Consider the following 16806-nt stretch of genomic DNA (forward strand, 5'->3'; position numbering starts at 1 on the left):
GACATTGCAGTACATCAGATGTACCTTCATCGTACGTGCAGCAGTTAAGGGGACTCCTACACTTTAAAACCCATAGGATGTTCGAAAAGGTGACTGTTGCAAGAATTGGGATAATTTATTTATTTTAAAAGCAATTACTACCAACCTTTTACAGCTGACTACATAACATAGCTGCTTTCTGAAATATTAATCAGAAAGGTTGTGTTGCCACAAATATTTTTATAATTTAATCCACTTTGTGACAATATTTTTCATCATGTTTCCAACTTGCGCGCACAGTTTAAAACATTCTTTTTCATAATTTAATTCCGTATTTAATATATAGCTTTTATAACATTTGGAAACTACTGTGAACCTAAAATTCTAAAAATTTTATGTTAAATTTTTATTTTATTTTGAGTTGAGTTTATAAAATGTATTTTATTAACAAAATTTGTAATGTTTTCGTCCATAAAATTTTTCAGTATTAAAATATTCATCAGACTGTTGGTTCAGTTAAAAAATAGTGCCCGTATAAAGAATTCCATCCAAAGTATGTACCATTAGCCATTTTTAAAATACCATGCGCGCAAGGTGGAAGCATGGCGAAATATTTTGTCACAAAGAGAATTAAATTACAAAAATATTTGTGGCAACACAAACTTTCTGGTTACTAGTTTCCAAAACAGTTATATTATGTAGTCAGCTGTAAAAGGTTGGAAGTAATTGCTTTTAAAATAAATACAATATCCTAATTCTTGCAACAGTCACATATTCGAAGATCATGAGGGGTTTAAGGTGTATGAGTTCCCTTAACGACACTTGATGAACTGCCTTATTAAAACGTACTTGATATTGACTGTCCTAAAGAAATGTAGGCAAATGCTTATATATAACGTCAATAACAGTGTAAACAAAGATGTTAAATAAACAAAATAATATTACAGCCTTACCTGTAGCGGTGTAAATAAGATCACCGAGCACTCGCAGTTCAATCTATATTCTTCAATATTCACAAAATGCAAGAAAGAATGTGATTAGATAGTGAGGGCACTGAGGTTTCGTGCATCATTTAAGGATCATGTAAGAGACTATTGTGATTCGTAAAAACATGGTGGGAATAATTTTGAATTTAATATTTTTTTTGGCTAATGGCCTGATGTAAATGGATCGATTTCCGAATAAAGCCGAAAGAAACAACAATGATTCGTAAAAAAGCTTCCAATACCATCTTAAGCATCATTATTACCTTTGACCAGAACGAGAAAAATTAAAGATAGAACCGTGGTCTCTTGATCTCGAAATTGGATCCGTTTGAGGCCTTCATACGTATGTAATTTCGAAAATTAACAGCACACATCAAGCGACATTCCTACGATTCTCGACTCTAAATAAAAGTAGTGTCTGATAATGCGTAGTCAAAAATGGCAAACAAGCAAAGCATCGATTTCTTTAGTTGCTGCGACCAATGGTCTGCATCCTTATGCAACTAATTGGTCTGAATCCTTATGCAACTGTAATTGGTCTGCATCCTTATGCAACTGTAATTGGTCTGCATGCAGACCATTGGTCTATATAAGGATGCAGACCATTATATATGGTCTGTATAAGGATGCATATCACTGGCTATCTACTCACCAGATTCTTTGGATATTGCTATAAAACCATGAAATCTGCACCTTCGTTCGGATTCGGTCGGTCTTTTAGGCTAGACAATGAAAAATATGCCAGCAATCGATAAAACACAAATATCCGCGTTTGCTTTTAAGCTTTTGTATCTGTGATGAGACTGAGGCCTATTACTGCTGTTTCTAATGCTTTGGTCTTTCGCGCATCGTAATGATCATGCGATTATTATTAAAAACAGAATTCAAGCATTTTTGCCTGCATTTAAGTTAAGTACTAATAATAAGAAATTCTGCAACCATGTTAGGCCATTTGGGAGATAGTCCTCAGTAACATCTCATTTTAGTGAGATACTATGCAGCACATGGAAGCTTTTGTAGTGAAATCTTTTCAATTTATCTACATGTCAGAAAGCCATTAACTGTAATATTAGCTAAAGGATGGAAACTGAGAAACGAAATCGTGAAATGTAAAGTGAATTAAAATTTTAGCAATAATAACATTTTGCTTTTGGAATGGTGATATATGTTTTAATTTTATGTCTAATTTATTTCAGGGCGATGACGACGATGCAGAAGATGAAAAGGCCGAGGTGTCTAAAATGCGTTTACTCAGAATTTCTGCTCCTGAGTGGCCGTATGCCATAATTGGAGGTTTATCGGCTATGCTAATTGGTCTTCATTTGCCTTTAATTGGAGTAATATTTGGCGAAATGCTTGGAGTATGTATCTTCATTTTTTAATTTTAACTTTATGTTACTGTTTCTGGCTCTGTGATTCAGCCTCTATGATTTATTGTAGCTGTTTCATTTCTTTTTACAAAACTGTGTATATTTCTGACCACTTGTGTGATTCTAATATTGGCAGTGACCTAATATGTTTATTTTAATAACTAACTCAAGACTTTGTATAAGTAATTGTAGAAACTTAGTTCAAGTACTGGTCATGGGAAATGGCATAGATGGTTTTCTAACAAAATTTTTATTTTCTCAATCTGGTCAGACCTCCAGAGTTCTTCAGAAAATCTTTTGAAAGCATAGCCCTTTTCAAATAAATCAACTGGTAATTTGTTTCAGAATTTCAAGCTCGTTTTTTTTGTGACTACTTCTTTATTCATACATATAGCGTGCCTTGGCGCTGAAGCTTTTAGCACTGCCAATCCAACAAAAAGTATCTACTTCAACGTATATGTTCAACTCTGTAGTTTTTAAACTATTCATATTGCCGAACCTATGTTACCGTGAAAGACCGAAATTAAAGAATGTCGACTTTCACCGGAGAATGTCAACATTCACTAAATACGTCGGTGAAAGATCGATTATTGCATTAAATTCTTCTACATTCGGACCCTCACCGGTGCATGTCGACAATCACAGATATGCTCTGGTGTAGGTCGAAAAGAGAGGAGTATATGTACACGCTGCCATTCCAAAAGGAAGTGTTCCACAAATAAATGCAGTCGTAAAAGCAAGGGCCTTCTTGTGCAATTCAAAGTGTCATAATAGTTTCAGTTGTTGCAATCAATAAGATTTGAATCACATAATTTGGTAAGTTTATAACTTCTATTATTTTCCTTTCTCATTTTGAATGTACTGTGTGTTTTAAGTTCTTATGTACTTAAGTTCTCATTCTGAGTCTCAATTGCGTTTTTTCACGAATGAATCACGGAGAAGGAAATATATTGTTATATGTTCAACATTCACCATTAGTACATGGTGAATGTCGACATTGACCGGTGTAAGTCAGAAATAAGAGTATTTGGCAACTATGTGACTATGTGACCAAGCGACTATGTGAATGTTGACATTCATCGGTGAAAGTCGACATTCTCCAGATTTCGGTGTTTCACCGTAACACCTACATTTAAGGAGTTTTGTGTCTGTGCAGAGTAAATGTTATTTCAAACTGCTATACCATCTAAAAAGCATTTTATTTTTGCTTTATTTATCATTATTATTAATAATTGTTTTTCGTTAATGACCGTAACTGTGAAAAGAGATTTGTACTTAGACATAATGCTGGGGGGATAATCTTAATTTGCTAACGGTTGGTTATTTAAAACTTAAACGTGTTGTATATTTTATTTAATAAACACAAAATTGGAAAACGAATTGATTTTTAGCAAACTAACTTCGTCTTGAGTTTCTAAACGGATAACCGACGTCATAAAATTTGTCAAATAAATGTTTACAAATAAGAAGTCAAATAAATGTTGTGAGAAGTAGATGCAATCAGAGATTGCATCTACTTCTCACAACTGTTTTTAAAAGAATAAAAAACGAAAATCGTTGTTTGGAAATTACGTAAAGTCTTCCCAGTTACAGATTATCTCACCTGTACGCAAGGGACTGTAAAACTTAAACTTGATCTGTATTAAAACTTTTATGTAATTCCAAATACAATGACTGTCAAACGCTCGAATGATTTTCTACTCTTATTTACCCGTTCTTAATCTTATTCTTGGAGAATTAGTTATGATTTCTGACAGTTATGCTATTCATTAACAAAGTCAGTGATGCATTGAAATATTTAAAAAATACTTAAATTGTGTTGTCATCACTCAAATCACGTATTTCATAGAAATCGTAAGTAGTATTTGCCTTGAAATGTGAAGCTTTAAACACATTTTCTCCAAATAAAATTTTTGCGTTTCAAAATTTTGGCTTGGTTCCGACAAATTTTTTTTTTTTCAATTCTTGGTATAGTTGTCCCAGTTAACTTGACAGTTTCTTATGTTATCTTGTCCTCGAACATAGCCGTCATGTAGAATTCCATCGATCTCTTGCAATCTGCCCTGAAAGTGTGAAGTCTGAATTTGATTTCAAGTAAAGAATTTGTACTGTAATACTTCTTTGACATCGACGATTTATTGTCTGTTGAAAAAACAATAAATTTTATTTTGTCATTCGGTATTTGCATAACATTTATTATATTATAACATACAAATTGTAGGAGGCAGCAAAATTCGTATTTTTTCACTATTCCTTCCGTATTTTAGTCGCTATCTTTGTCGTGAGACTCTCGAAGTTGACTGTTGGACGACTGAACAGGAATTGAGTTTAAAAAAAAAAGTGTGCGGGATTCCAAATTTTTCTGTAACAGCTAAGTGTGTAGAAATCTCGTGAACTGGCAAGCGAATTATCGCTTTAGTTTAGGAACATAGATGGGCCCACCAGCGGCCGAGCGGTAAAGTCGCTGAACACTGGTAGTTCGGTCCGAGGTTCGAATCCCGCGAACGGGCTGCCTGTATGGGCGTTTTCGTGGTTTTCCCCGTCTGTAACGTGTATACGAGCCAGTTTCCCTTAGAACGTCCTCCACGAAGGCATCCCTCCCCTTAGGCAGATAGCCCTAGTGTGGTTTGCTATAATTAAATAAACCAAACCAAGCCAGGAACACAGACGTAAACTTAAGAAGGGTTAATTACCCTTTATTTCTCAAAATAAGAATTGGACAGTCGGTCCCTTTCTCAGGACGTACAACAAAGCCTCCACTTGGGCTTGAACTCTGATTAATAAGAAATACTAAGTAGTTGGCCCATAAATATCAACTAAACTGGCGAAGCTATCAAGGGCCTGAAATACGGTCGAGCCTAGTAATAGCTAGAGAGACTGTAGCCAAATGGCAAAACGCGCGCTAGTCATAACCTCTGGCTCTCTAACGTAGTCGGTAAAACTTCGACTTAAATACCGCTCTTACTCATTTGCATTAACCGCGATTCTAAAAACACATACTGGTAGGAAATTGTAAACTGAAATTAGGAGAGATAGGAAAGTAACTTTAAATAAAGAGATAACTGTTTAAAACGTGTGATAAACCCTACAAGCTTCCAAGGATTCTGTGAGAATCTAACTCTCGTTATTTAACTCGTTGTTACGATAAGATCGTATAAAATATCGTATACCCGTAGCTCGGAGTAACATATCTCTACATATAATAAAAGAAAGAGTCTGTCTGTGTGTGCGCGTGTCTTTCGTTCGCGCTTGTGCGTAAGCTAATAGACCCACGCCTACGACATTTGGTACATAGGTACATCTAGACAAGAGCCAGTGCACCACAAAGCGATTTTTTCGAAATTCGATTTTCTTTTCTTTTATGTTTTGTGACGAAATCGCGTGATTTTGAGACATAATGGGCTATAGGAAAGCGAGGTTTTACTCTACACACTCCATTTTCCCATCGTCATGAAACGTAGGCACTTGGCTATTTTACGAACTTAAAATAAATTTCGTGTTTCAATAAATCGATTCAATACGAATTTATTTAACAAAGGGAGCTTAACATCTTTTCAACGGGAATTTTTTCAAAAAAAGTTTATTTTTAAAAATGTACAGTTTATTTTTCTTTGATTTTTCGACACGTTAAACTTTCATCCTTGCGACTGCTTTTACAAAAACAATTTTGAAAAAACGATAATATTTTGTATTTAAAAAAAAAAAAAAAATTAAATGAAGCTTTAGAATACACTTCTCACATCTTTAAAAATGTGATTTGGGCAACAATTTTCCTTTCTTATTGTTGTTGATAGATTTTTGATTACATCGCATCATTTTGAATAGTTTCATTCTTTTAGAAATATGGGTTTGGCAACAATTTTTCATCGTATTTCTTATGTCACTGTTTTTAGAGATTGGCCTATTTCATTGTCATATATATATATATATATATATATATATATATATATAATACATTTTTATTCATTTTTTTTGATAAAGTTGTTCTGAAGAGTAAACTTCTGCGCGGAATTTTATGTTTTTTGAGTTGCTTTCGTGTTATTTTTTGCTTATTTCACTGTTTGTCAGATATTGAAAAGTTTTGCATGATTTTTTTCCTTCAACGGAAAGTTGGTTGATTTTTTTTATTAGGATAATTAATATTTGTATTAAGGGATATATCTTATTTCATTTTAATTTTTTTCTCTTGAAAATATAAGATAAAATATCATTAATTATACTTTGCTTTTCAGAATTTTTTTTTGTATTCTTTTATGTTATTTATTGCTCGTTTCACTGTTTTTAAGATATTGAAAAGTTTTGAGTGATTTTTTTAGGAAATAAATTTCTTAACCTCCTTTATACCATTTGAGTTCTTCAGATTTTGCTAATAGCACATAAAGCATTGTTTCTTGGACAGCTGCTGCAATATTCTTAAATTCTTAGTGATAAATTATGTTTTCGAGTTGAGGAAAGGCTACTCGGCTTTTGCTACACCCAGCGTCACGAAATAATAATTTAGTATGGTTGGTGTTATTTTGATTGTTGCTGAGTTTCTGAAAGCTTATGAGATACTAGGGGAAGGGTAAAAGATTTACTCGAATTTCTAAACTATGTAGTTTGTTGATAGTTGATAGCAGGCGAGGACACCAGTCCTTTACCGTGGGAGAGGGTGTGCTTCAATTGCAACGTTCTGTAAGTTAGATGTTTTTTCAAGGTTCAGTACTTCTGAGGTTTCAAGGTTCAGTACTTTTCATGGTTCAGTACAGTTTAAACAAATTAGTGAGAACGAAGTTATAGTACAATGCGAGATTATGACGATGCAGTGGTTGCTATGATGAGTGCTTGCGCTTGCATGGGATGCAGCTTTACGACATATTGTAATTCAAAGCTAACGACTTATTGTGCATCGTAAGACTTGAATGTCTGTATCCTGATATGAACTCTTTAATGCAAGACGGTCCGCTTAGACCAAAAATTTTAGTTGGGGAGTTTCATCCTAGCACTTCGAACCTATATTAAAATAGCTCAAACGTATATTAAATTAATAAATTAGTGGAAATTATAATTAATATTTTGAAAGATTTTTAAATTAACTATTGAGGAGAAAGCTATTGTTGCGTTTTTCTTTTCTTCTGACACCAGTTGTTACGTTATTTTCTTCTTCTTCACGTTCGTACGGGGTTCGTATGGATTTGGAGTGAATAATGACGACACTACTTGATGAAGTTTCGAAACACACTTTTATTAGCCAATATTAATCAGGACAGTTCCAATAACACTTTTTACAGTCGTCGAAAATCTACTATAAACACGTTGGAACAATCAGCGACACAGCCTTCACAGTCAGGCAATAACGGGGGAGACAGCTTTACTGCAAAGCTTCCGACTCTGATCGGTCGTTCTCGGAACTTCACGTACTCTCGAGACTCTCCACGCTACAACTCGCGATGCACTCGACGACACACGAGCACAGCTCTCGACTCTTCGGTTCAGTCGTTCCCGGAGCTCAACACGCTCTCTCGACGATGCACTAACCGCGATACACTACGAGACTCTCGGTGCACTCGATGACCCACTCGGCACTCGCTACCCGGCTGTCGACTCGATCGACTCTGCAGGAATTGACTCGCTAGACGAGACACCAACCCGATACTTACTAACTCGCACTCTAGACGAGGCACACACACACTGAGACACTCACTGACTACGGACCAGCAGGGTTTATATAGCTTTCGGCTTGTGTTCGAGAACATTCTGGGATAAACCGTTAAGAATTCGTTCCAAAAGGTTCTCCATCAGTCCATGTCATATCGCCAATTTTGTCGCCAAATGGGAAATTTCTCGCCAAATGTGGTAACTATGCCTTCCCTTGCCATTTTATGGCAACCCTAAAAATGTTTTCTGGGGAAGCCATCTTACCGCGCCTGGACATTTCGTAACAGTATTTTTAATGTTTAGTTTAAAATGATATTAAAGGTGGATTATGAGAACAGTATGTACAATAAATTAATTTAATAATGGATGTGCGTTTGGAATATGAATATCTGATTATGGAATCATAACGGTAGACTGTCTTTAAATTTATTATTAATCTAGATCTTTAATAAATGTGTCGGTATGTGACAGACTTAGTATTTGAGTTAAGTTAGTCATCCTATGATCCTTTGAGAATCCATGGGCTCACAGAGTACAAATTTGAGTATTGTTAAATTTGGAACTTGGAAATTTATTAGACTAAAATGGGGTTATTTCTTTCATAAATATGCTATCTATCAACTTAATAAGGTTTGATTTTACTGATACTTAGAGTATTCTGTTAGATTTTTTTATGGGGGGGGGAACCGGCGATTGATTTGCCCAGTGTTTCTAATTCTGTCTCTGATGCCTTTGCTCATTTATAGTACGGGATTGAATAGATAATGTTTAATATTTAGCTGTTGAGCTATCTCTAGTTTGGAGAAGATTAGTATTTTTAATTAAACGGAAATTAGTTTTTTCTGAGAGAATTACCTTATAAAGGTAAAGAAATTTTTAAAAGGTAAAGAGACAGCTATTTTAGATTTAAATGAATTAATACATTCCATATTACGTGTTTTAAAAACCGTGGGATTTTCACTCTTCAGTAGCCCACCAGCGGCCGAGCGGTAAAGTCACTGAACACTGGTAGTTCGGACCGAGGTTCGAATCCCGCGAACGGGCTGGCTGCATGGTCGTTTTCGTGGTTTTCCCCATGTGTAACGTGTATACGAGCCAGTTTTCCTTAGAAAGTCCTCCGCGAAGGTATCCCTCCCCTTAGGCAGGTAGCCCTCGTGTGCTTTGCCATAATTAAATACACCACCACTACCACCAACACTACCCTTCAGTAATTTGAGAAGTGCACTGTCATTCCGTGGATATAGCCTCCTCGTTTAAATCCACAACAGAAAGCAGAAAGAGAAATTGAGGGAATGGAACGAAATATACAACAGGCTAATCTTTGGAATATGGTAACAGGTAGTTTGGCGACATTTTGGTGAGGCTATAAAGGTTACTAGCTAGGACTTTAGCAGTGTACATGGATAAAGTCAAGAGTGTGCGCAATGCCATTTTTGTGCAATTCTGGGATTTTTTTTTAAGTGAAAATAGGTCGACGTGTACATGGATACCGTGTATGTGCTATTCTTAAAAACATGGCAAGCAGTTTGCGATTCTGCACTTTCTTCTAATTTCGCACCTAATCTTCGTCATGATTAAGCACTTCTGTTCCATAAAAGTTCTAGCATAAGCGTGATTCGGCTAGCAGATTGTTGGAAAAAAATGTTGAGGAAAAAAAAAATGCCTATACTTCGTGAAAACAAAATGGCGTCCAAACGAAAACTAGCAGGTTGCTGTAGTAGGGTTGGTCGCCAAATTCTCGAATTTTCGCCAAAAAATCGCCAAGTTACCATAATCCAAAGGTTAACCATACAACACAAAATTGGGAGCTACTTGGCCAGCCATGAAGTAAGACAGCCTTAGCAAGAAGTCCTGGCCTAAATGTTTCGGTATCGTTGCATGACAAGTAACTGTAAAGTAACACTTTTTACCTCTTTGTACGGAGTAAAGGAAGTATTCTAATCGCGAAAAATTTCGAGTGTCATACTTGAACGAAAATATCCACTTTGGCCGGCATCGAATCCATCTAAACTATGTTTTTACGTAACATCTGTATGTACGGACAGAATAACGGTCTAGGTTCCCCCAAAACTGATTTAAAATGGATTCAGAAGCAAATTTTCTGTTATCTCTATACTTACGTACGTACGTATGTATGCATCTCTCATAACTTAAAAACCAGTAACCTCAGAACGTTCAAATTTTGTATATGGGACTGCTATAACATGTAGTTGTGCACCTCCCTTTTTGGGTGATATCGGCAGCATCAAAAGTATATAAACATATATACCCGCTCTATTACTCGGCTCGGAGAACTCAGTTCTTTTTATACTTGCATGTTGGTAAACTGTGCATTTTGTGCTTTAAAAATGATTGAATTATGTTGTTCTTATGTCCCAGTTATGGTTTTTATGCCTTTAGTTAATCTGCATGCAATAGTTGTAGAATTATCAACAATTTAAAAGTTGTTTAACTGCGAATAAATCAACCGTGTACCCGTTTGTTTACATTTGAAACTTAGCAGAATAATGATAGTGAATTAAGTCAGTTTCTGAACCTTCAGTGTCTTTTCGCCAAGTGGGATCAAATGTAAACATTCAGGTTGGTGCACCTAAAAATCTGCCTTCATGCCCGCTGACCGAATTGCTTGTTTAATTTTAATGAAATTTCAATTTCAATTTGGATGAAGCTGATTTGAGTTTTTATGTATTTTGCCTTGCCATGAAGTGAGTACTGAATTAATATCTGTAATGAAATTCGTGGAGATAAGGTTAAATGAAATTCAGTAAAAATGTGAATAATTTAATAGGCCGTACAAGGAAGTCATATGTGGTGTCCACTTACAGTAAAGTAACAGTTTTTGTTCACGCAGTTATAGGTGTATCCGGATTGCGGTTTTATCAGGAAGTTAAAATGAGCCATTACGAATCTGCTGATTTTTCATTGTTAATTTTACAATTATTTTTTATAAATTTTTTGTTATGTATTCAGTTGACGTCGCCGTATTACTTGGACAATTACTTGGACAATAATGTGTATTTAATAAACATTTCTCCATATCCATATTACTTGGACAGAATTACCTTGCAAGTGATAATACCCAGTTATAGAGTTCAGGAAGCGAGAGTTTTAATGTTGTGACTCCTTGTAAAGAAAAATGAGCATCCTTACAAAGATGCTCTTGTCCAATTATTGAAAATCTCGGAGTGAAACCATCCTGTAGTGGATAAAATAGGTTTCGGAGAAAAACATTACTCAAATTTATACGATTCCAGTCGGTGAAAAAATATCAACTCAACATCGATGTTCCGGCTCATAATAAAATTTCACGAGAATTGAAAAATAAAAAACCACATGACTTCCTTCTACGGAATATCAAATTATACGCATTTTATCTTGCATTTCATTTAAACTTTATTGGACTGAATTAAATCTACTTCGCCGACAGCGCATACACCACAATAGAATAAATGCTTTCTTTAAAATTCACTCAATTTGTTTACCATAGCGACACTGTGGCGCTAGGTTCACTTAACAGTATTTTATTTCGTTCATATTATAAATCAGAATGCATAACATTTATATCATTTAAAGAATTATCTAATCGTTGCCACATGTTCTATTCAAATACTGTAATAAAGCTAGAACGATGTATAAAAGAAATTAAGCAAACAAAACAAAAAAAGAAACAGTTTTTCACTGACGATTCAGTATTTCTCATTCCATTAATTCAGTTCTCAATTCGCGACAATGCAAAAATACATAAAAACTCAAAATATTTGTATTAAAAATTACGAAGTAAATCTTAAACACTTATTTCCTCGAAAAAATTCCAAAAAGGATTAAGCATGATTTAATTCGCAATAATAAATGAAGGCGTTATCTTTGTTGTTGCGAAGCTAAGTTTCTCTAGATTGGGAACAAATCCACTATTCTGCTGTTTCAAATGTAAACAAAAAATGGTCGCCATCAATAAAATTATTAGGCTTAGCGGCACTTAAACAACTTTAAAATTGTTGATAGTTCTAAAAAAATTGCGTATAGATTTACTAAAGGCATAAAACCCTTAACCGGAAGATAAGAACATCATAATTCAATCATTTTTAAGCAGAAAATGTACAATTTACAAACATATAAGAGTAAACAAACATATCACTGAGCCGGGTAGCAGAGTGGATATATATATAAATATATTTATATACGTTTGGTGCGGCCGATTGCAACCAAAATACGAGGTGCACATCTACATGTTATAGCAGTCCTATATACAAAATTTCAACGTTCTGAGGCTACTCGTTTTTGAGTTATGCGAGATACGTACATACGTTCGTACAGATGCCACGAAAATTTCTCTTCAGAATTCATTTTAAAGCAGTTATATATATATATATATATATATATTTTTTTTTTGGAGAAAAGAGTCTTTTATTCTGTTCTTGCGTACAGATATCACACAAAAACATCGTTAAATTGCATTCGATAGCGATCAAAAGGGATATTTTCGTTGAAATATGCTGCCTGAAACTTTTCGCGATTACTATACTTCCTTTTTACTTCGTACAAGGAAGTAATAAATTGAGCATTTCTACAAAGAATAATTTATAAGCTCATATTTCTTATATGTATCAATCTCTTAAGCAAAAGATTCATTCAAAAATTCACATGACGAGCTGCCTTTCGCCATAATTATACATACTGTCCCCTAAAATTATTGATATCTGGTGTAAGTTTTAAGCGCACAATTTTTATAAGATGTTTAGCAATGAGATCTTTAAATTCCTTCTTTATTAATTGCAGTGAAACTAAACGCTTCAGAATGCTTAATCAGAATAAAAACTCTATACATTTTTGTTAATGATCTATTAAATCTTTGTTTTAGGTATTTTCTCTACCAACAGAAATGATTCCAGAAAAAGCAAATTTCGTTTGCCTAATGTTCCTAATCATATCTTCAACAGCGTTCATTTTCAGCTTCCTTCAGGTAATTAGTAACTGCTCAAGTAATTAAGTTTGTACTGATGATGCAACCATTACATTTTTTAATTTATGATTTTGTGGCTTCGGGTTATTATATTCGCACTTTTTTTGTTATATTTTAACCATTCTTTTTAATACTATTTTCTTGTTATTTTAGACGTTCATGCTATCATTTGTCGGAGAGAGACTAACAACGAGATTGAGAAAAATGATTTTCACTAATATAATTACCCAAGTAAGTTGAGTTCTGAAAAGGTTACTCCAGAGTATCAAAGTATTTGTATCCAGTAACGTATTGTATTTAAGACATTAAGGGCTAATATTCCATAAGCGGGGTAAGTTGGTGGCAAACTATTTTGGCCTTCAAAATTTGGCGAATTTTTTTAGAGGCAATAAAAGCACTAAAATGTGATTTTTAAACGTAAACAGAATAGTAACTTTTAAGTTTTGCAGTAGTGAAATGTCATTATTTTATGTAAACAGAAATGTAAAATGAGGTGATAAAATACTAGATGAGTAAAACAAAGTCCAACAGCTGTGCAAATAAAAACATAGTCCTATCTATGTAATTCATCATAAAACAGTGCCCACCAGCGGCCGAGCGGTAAAGTCGCTGAACACTGGTAGTTCGGTCCGAGGTTCGAATCCCGCGAACGCGCTGGCTGCATGGGCGTTTTCGTGGTTTTCCCCATGTGTAATGTGTATACGAGCCAGTTTCCCTTAGAAAGTCCTTCACGAAGGCACCCCTCCCCTTAGGCAGATAGTCCTCGTGTGCTTTGCCGTAATTAAATACACACACACACACATCATAAAATAGTAGAATGAACAATTCTCGTAAATAATTATTAAGTAAATAAATATATACACTTATCAGACCAGAGCACTGGGAAGTGAGTTTTAAATGTAAACAGAAAAGCAAATTTTTGTTTACAGTGGTGAACAGCGATTATTATATGTAGACAGAATAGTAAATGAAATTGATTAAATGATAAAACAACGTCGTGGAATTCAGTAATTCAATACACTAAACAACTTTCGTTTAAAACTTCAAAACTTTAAATATTCTACATCTTTCAATTGCCACATGCAAGAAGCAAAACTAAAAAAAAAAAAAAAAAAAAAAAATTTAAATTTTAAACATGATGTTTTTAAATAACTAAATAATATTAAGTGAAAACATCCATAACTTCACGTCATCTGAAATCCAATATTCTCCCACCAACAACAGCTTAACCTTCTGCAAATATTTATATAAATATAATATTAAACATATATGTAATAATAAACACTGGAACTTTTAAAAACAAACACAGTATTTCAAAATTAAATTTAAAAAAAAATTTCTTGCTACACTACAATCGCATTCTTACAAAACTCTAGGTTTGCCACAAAAAAACATACAGCCGGAAACCACAACCAAATCAAAATCGAGCCAAATAAAAAAACTCGCGCCAAGTTTGGCGCTCACCCCGATTATGGAATATTAACCATTATGCAGTGAAATTTTGTCGAGGAGCGAGCACAAAAGATAGATAGAAATTACGATTATACTCGTAAATACAAGTTGATAGGAATAAAGCCTTTTAAATTAATACTGGATTCGTGTATTTAGAAGGGCTAAGTTTTCTTTAACAATTAATTCAAAAAGAATGAATAGTAGATTGAAAATACAATTTTTAGTATATTACTGAATTGTTCTATAGGTTATATTGTTATATTTCACAACACTACAGGGAATTCGACGATTGTACTAAACACAGAAAGACAAATCGAAGATAAAAATCTGTTATTTGCATAATGAATTTGTTGCTTTTAAGACGCCACTTAATCCTACACGACTAAAGAAATTTATCTATTCATATGACAATTTTCCCAGTTTTCTCCTTTAATTGATTGCACGGGTGCATTTCCTTTAATATCTTCTGTACCACACCAAAATCGCGAAACTGCTAAACCACGATCGCGAGAAAAGCGGGTTTTCAAGAAAATCGAATTGTTATTTAAGCACAATACATTTATCTAATTGAATATACATCTGTCTCTTATGTAGCGTAAATGATGCGTGTAAATAAATTAGGTATGCAGGTAAATAAAAATAGCAAAACATTCGGATGCTCGTCTTTGGTACAGTACAGAAATGTTCTTTTAATCTTCGTTCATCCGTAACGACTGTTCAAATTGTTGATTTTTTAGTCACTTATCAAATTAGGTGACTTTTTAGTCACTTTTTTCTAATGTCAGTGCTCACTGATGTTTTGTAGCGGAAACTTGAAAAGTTTATAAGATATTTCTCTCGTCCTCTTGGCATGCCTTCGTGGTGTGGTTATCTGCACGCTGGGGGCGTATTCCAAAGGCCCGTGGTTCGATTACCAGCAAAGGCGTTCCTCATCTTTCATGCTTCCAAAAAATCCTAATGTCTCTACACTGGCGCCCGAACTAAAAGCATGGTGGATGATGTTTCTCCACATCCAGGATTTGGTCCCCTAAAATCCCCAGTCGCCCTCTAAAAGGGGGAGTATATAAGGTATTTCTTAACGTGCCTTCGTGGTGTGGTGGTCTGCAGGCTGTCGCGTATTCCAGAGGTCCGTGGTTCGATTCTCGGCGAAAGCGCTGCTCATTTTTAACATCTCCTGCTTCCAGAAAAATACCTATTGTCTCTACAAGTTATAAAGTAATTTTCTATCCCTAAAAATTCGAACATAACAAAGCTCATGAATCAAAAATCACCTTCTTAACTCTTAAATTTTAAGAATGTATTTTTGGCTTTGTTGCTAATACTTGTATAAGGTATTATATGTTGCTAATACTTATATAAGTAGTATTTTAATTCTAATGGTAGTTTTAATTAATGTGTAATTAATTACTATACTGTTTAAGTTTTTCTTACTTATACTCCCTTTCTTAAATACTTTAACTACTTCTTTACAGCTCATTTTCTCTCTCTCTTCAAAACGTTTCGTTAAAAAATTTCTATTTTTACAATTATGTTTCTAATTATACTGCATATTATTTTTATAGGGGAACATTGTTTTCCCGTGAGATTGTGTGAGATCGATGGGGGGGGGGTTTCGTTTTTTTCTGTTTCCTGTATCTCTCTTCCTCTTCTTAACTTCGAATTCGTACTTTCGAACAACCATTCATTTTAAAAAGCACTATAACTTAAATATTACTCCAGTATCTTTTATAATGACGGAATATTTACAAAGAAGTATAATGATTATGACGTATAATGAATATTTATGACGTATAATGAATAAGATGTATAATGAAGTGTATAATGATTCAATAAAGATATCTTAAAACAGCAGGCATATATTATCACGCACAAATTCGAGTCAAATGTTGTGCTACGAGAAGATACCGTGATTTGGATTCAATATGAAATACTGTATAATTTATTATTTGCTTAAAGAGAGAATACATATATTTTCTTCTTCTCCCAGGATATAGCTTTCTTCGATCACCCAAAGAATAGTGTCGGATCTTTGTGCTCCAGATTAACGAATGACGCATCACATGTGCAAGGGGTACGATATAAATTTCTTCTTTAGAATAGGTATATTTATAAATTTTCTTTTAGCAATCCATTTTTTTTTTGTAAATTGAAGCTTGAAACTATGAACATTCATATATACTTAATATTTATGAAACATAGTATTTATGCTATTTTATCAGATATGTACTAAACGAATGTTGATATTACGTTTCATAAATGTTATTAGCGTTTGACAGAACTGCCAAAATTTTAAAGCATTTACATCTAAACGAGGCAGTAGAAAACCACACTTGTGAAGCTTACAGATGAGTGAAACGTAATTGCATGTATGTAATTGTGTAAATTTGACTCAACATTAAATTTAATCCTAGAGAAGGTTCGC

General features: G+C 34.1%; 1 protein-coding gene across 3 annotated transcripts in view; it reads left to right on the plus strand.

The window, feature by feature from the left end:
- The window catches only part of LOC118192340 (ATP-dependent translocase ABCB1-like), a 209882-nt gene that overhangs the window by 136121 nt on the left and 56955 nt on the right, over nt 1–16806 (plus strand). For all 3 annotated transcript variants that reach the window (XM_085812456.1, XM_085812455.1, XM_085812458.1), the window contains 4 exons: nt 2162–2326; nt 12831–12932; nt 13086–13163; nt 16372–16455. In XM_085812456.1, coding sequence (XP_085668582.1) covers nt 2162–2326; nt 12831–12932; nt 13086–13163; nt 16372–16455 — 429 coding nt within the window. The remainder of the gene's footprint in view (nt 1–2161; nt 2327–12830; nt 12933–13085; nt 13164–16371; nt 16456–16806) is intronic.

The sequence above is a fragment of the Stegodyphus dumicola genome, chromosome 1 (assembly GCF_044657685.1).
Source record: "Stegodyphus dumicola isolate Sdum_Otavi_A_Nest chromosome 1, ASM4465768v1".
Taxonomy (NCBI): Eukaryota; Metazoa; Arthropoda; class Arachnida; order Araneae; family Eresidae; genus Stegodyphus; species Stegodyphus dumicola.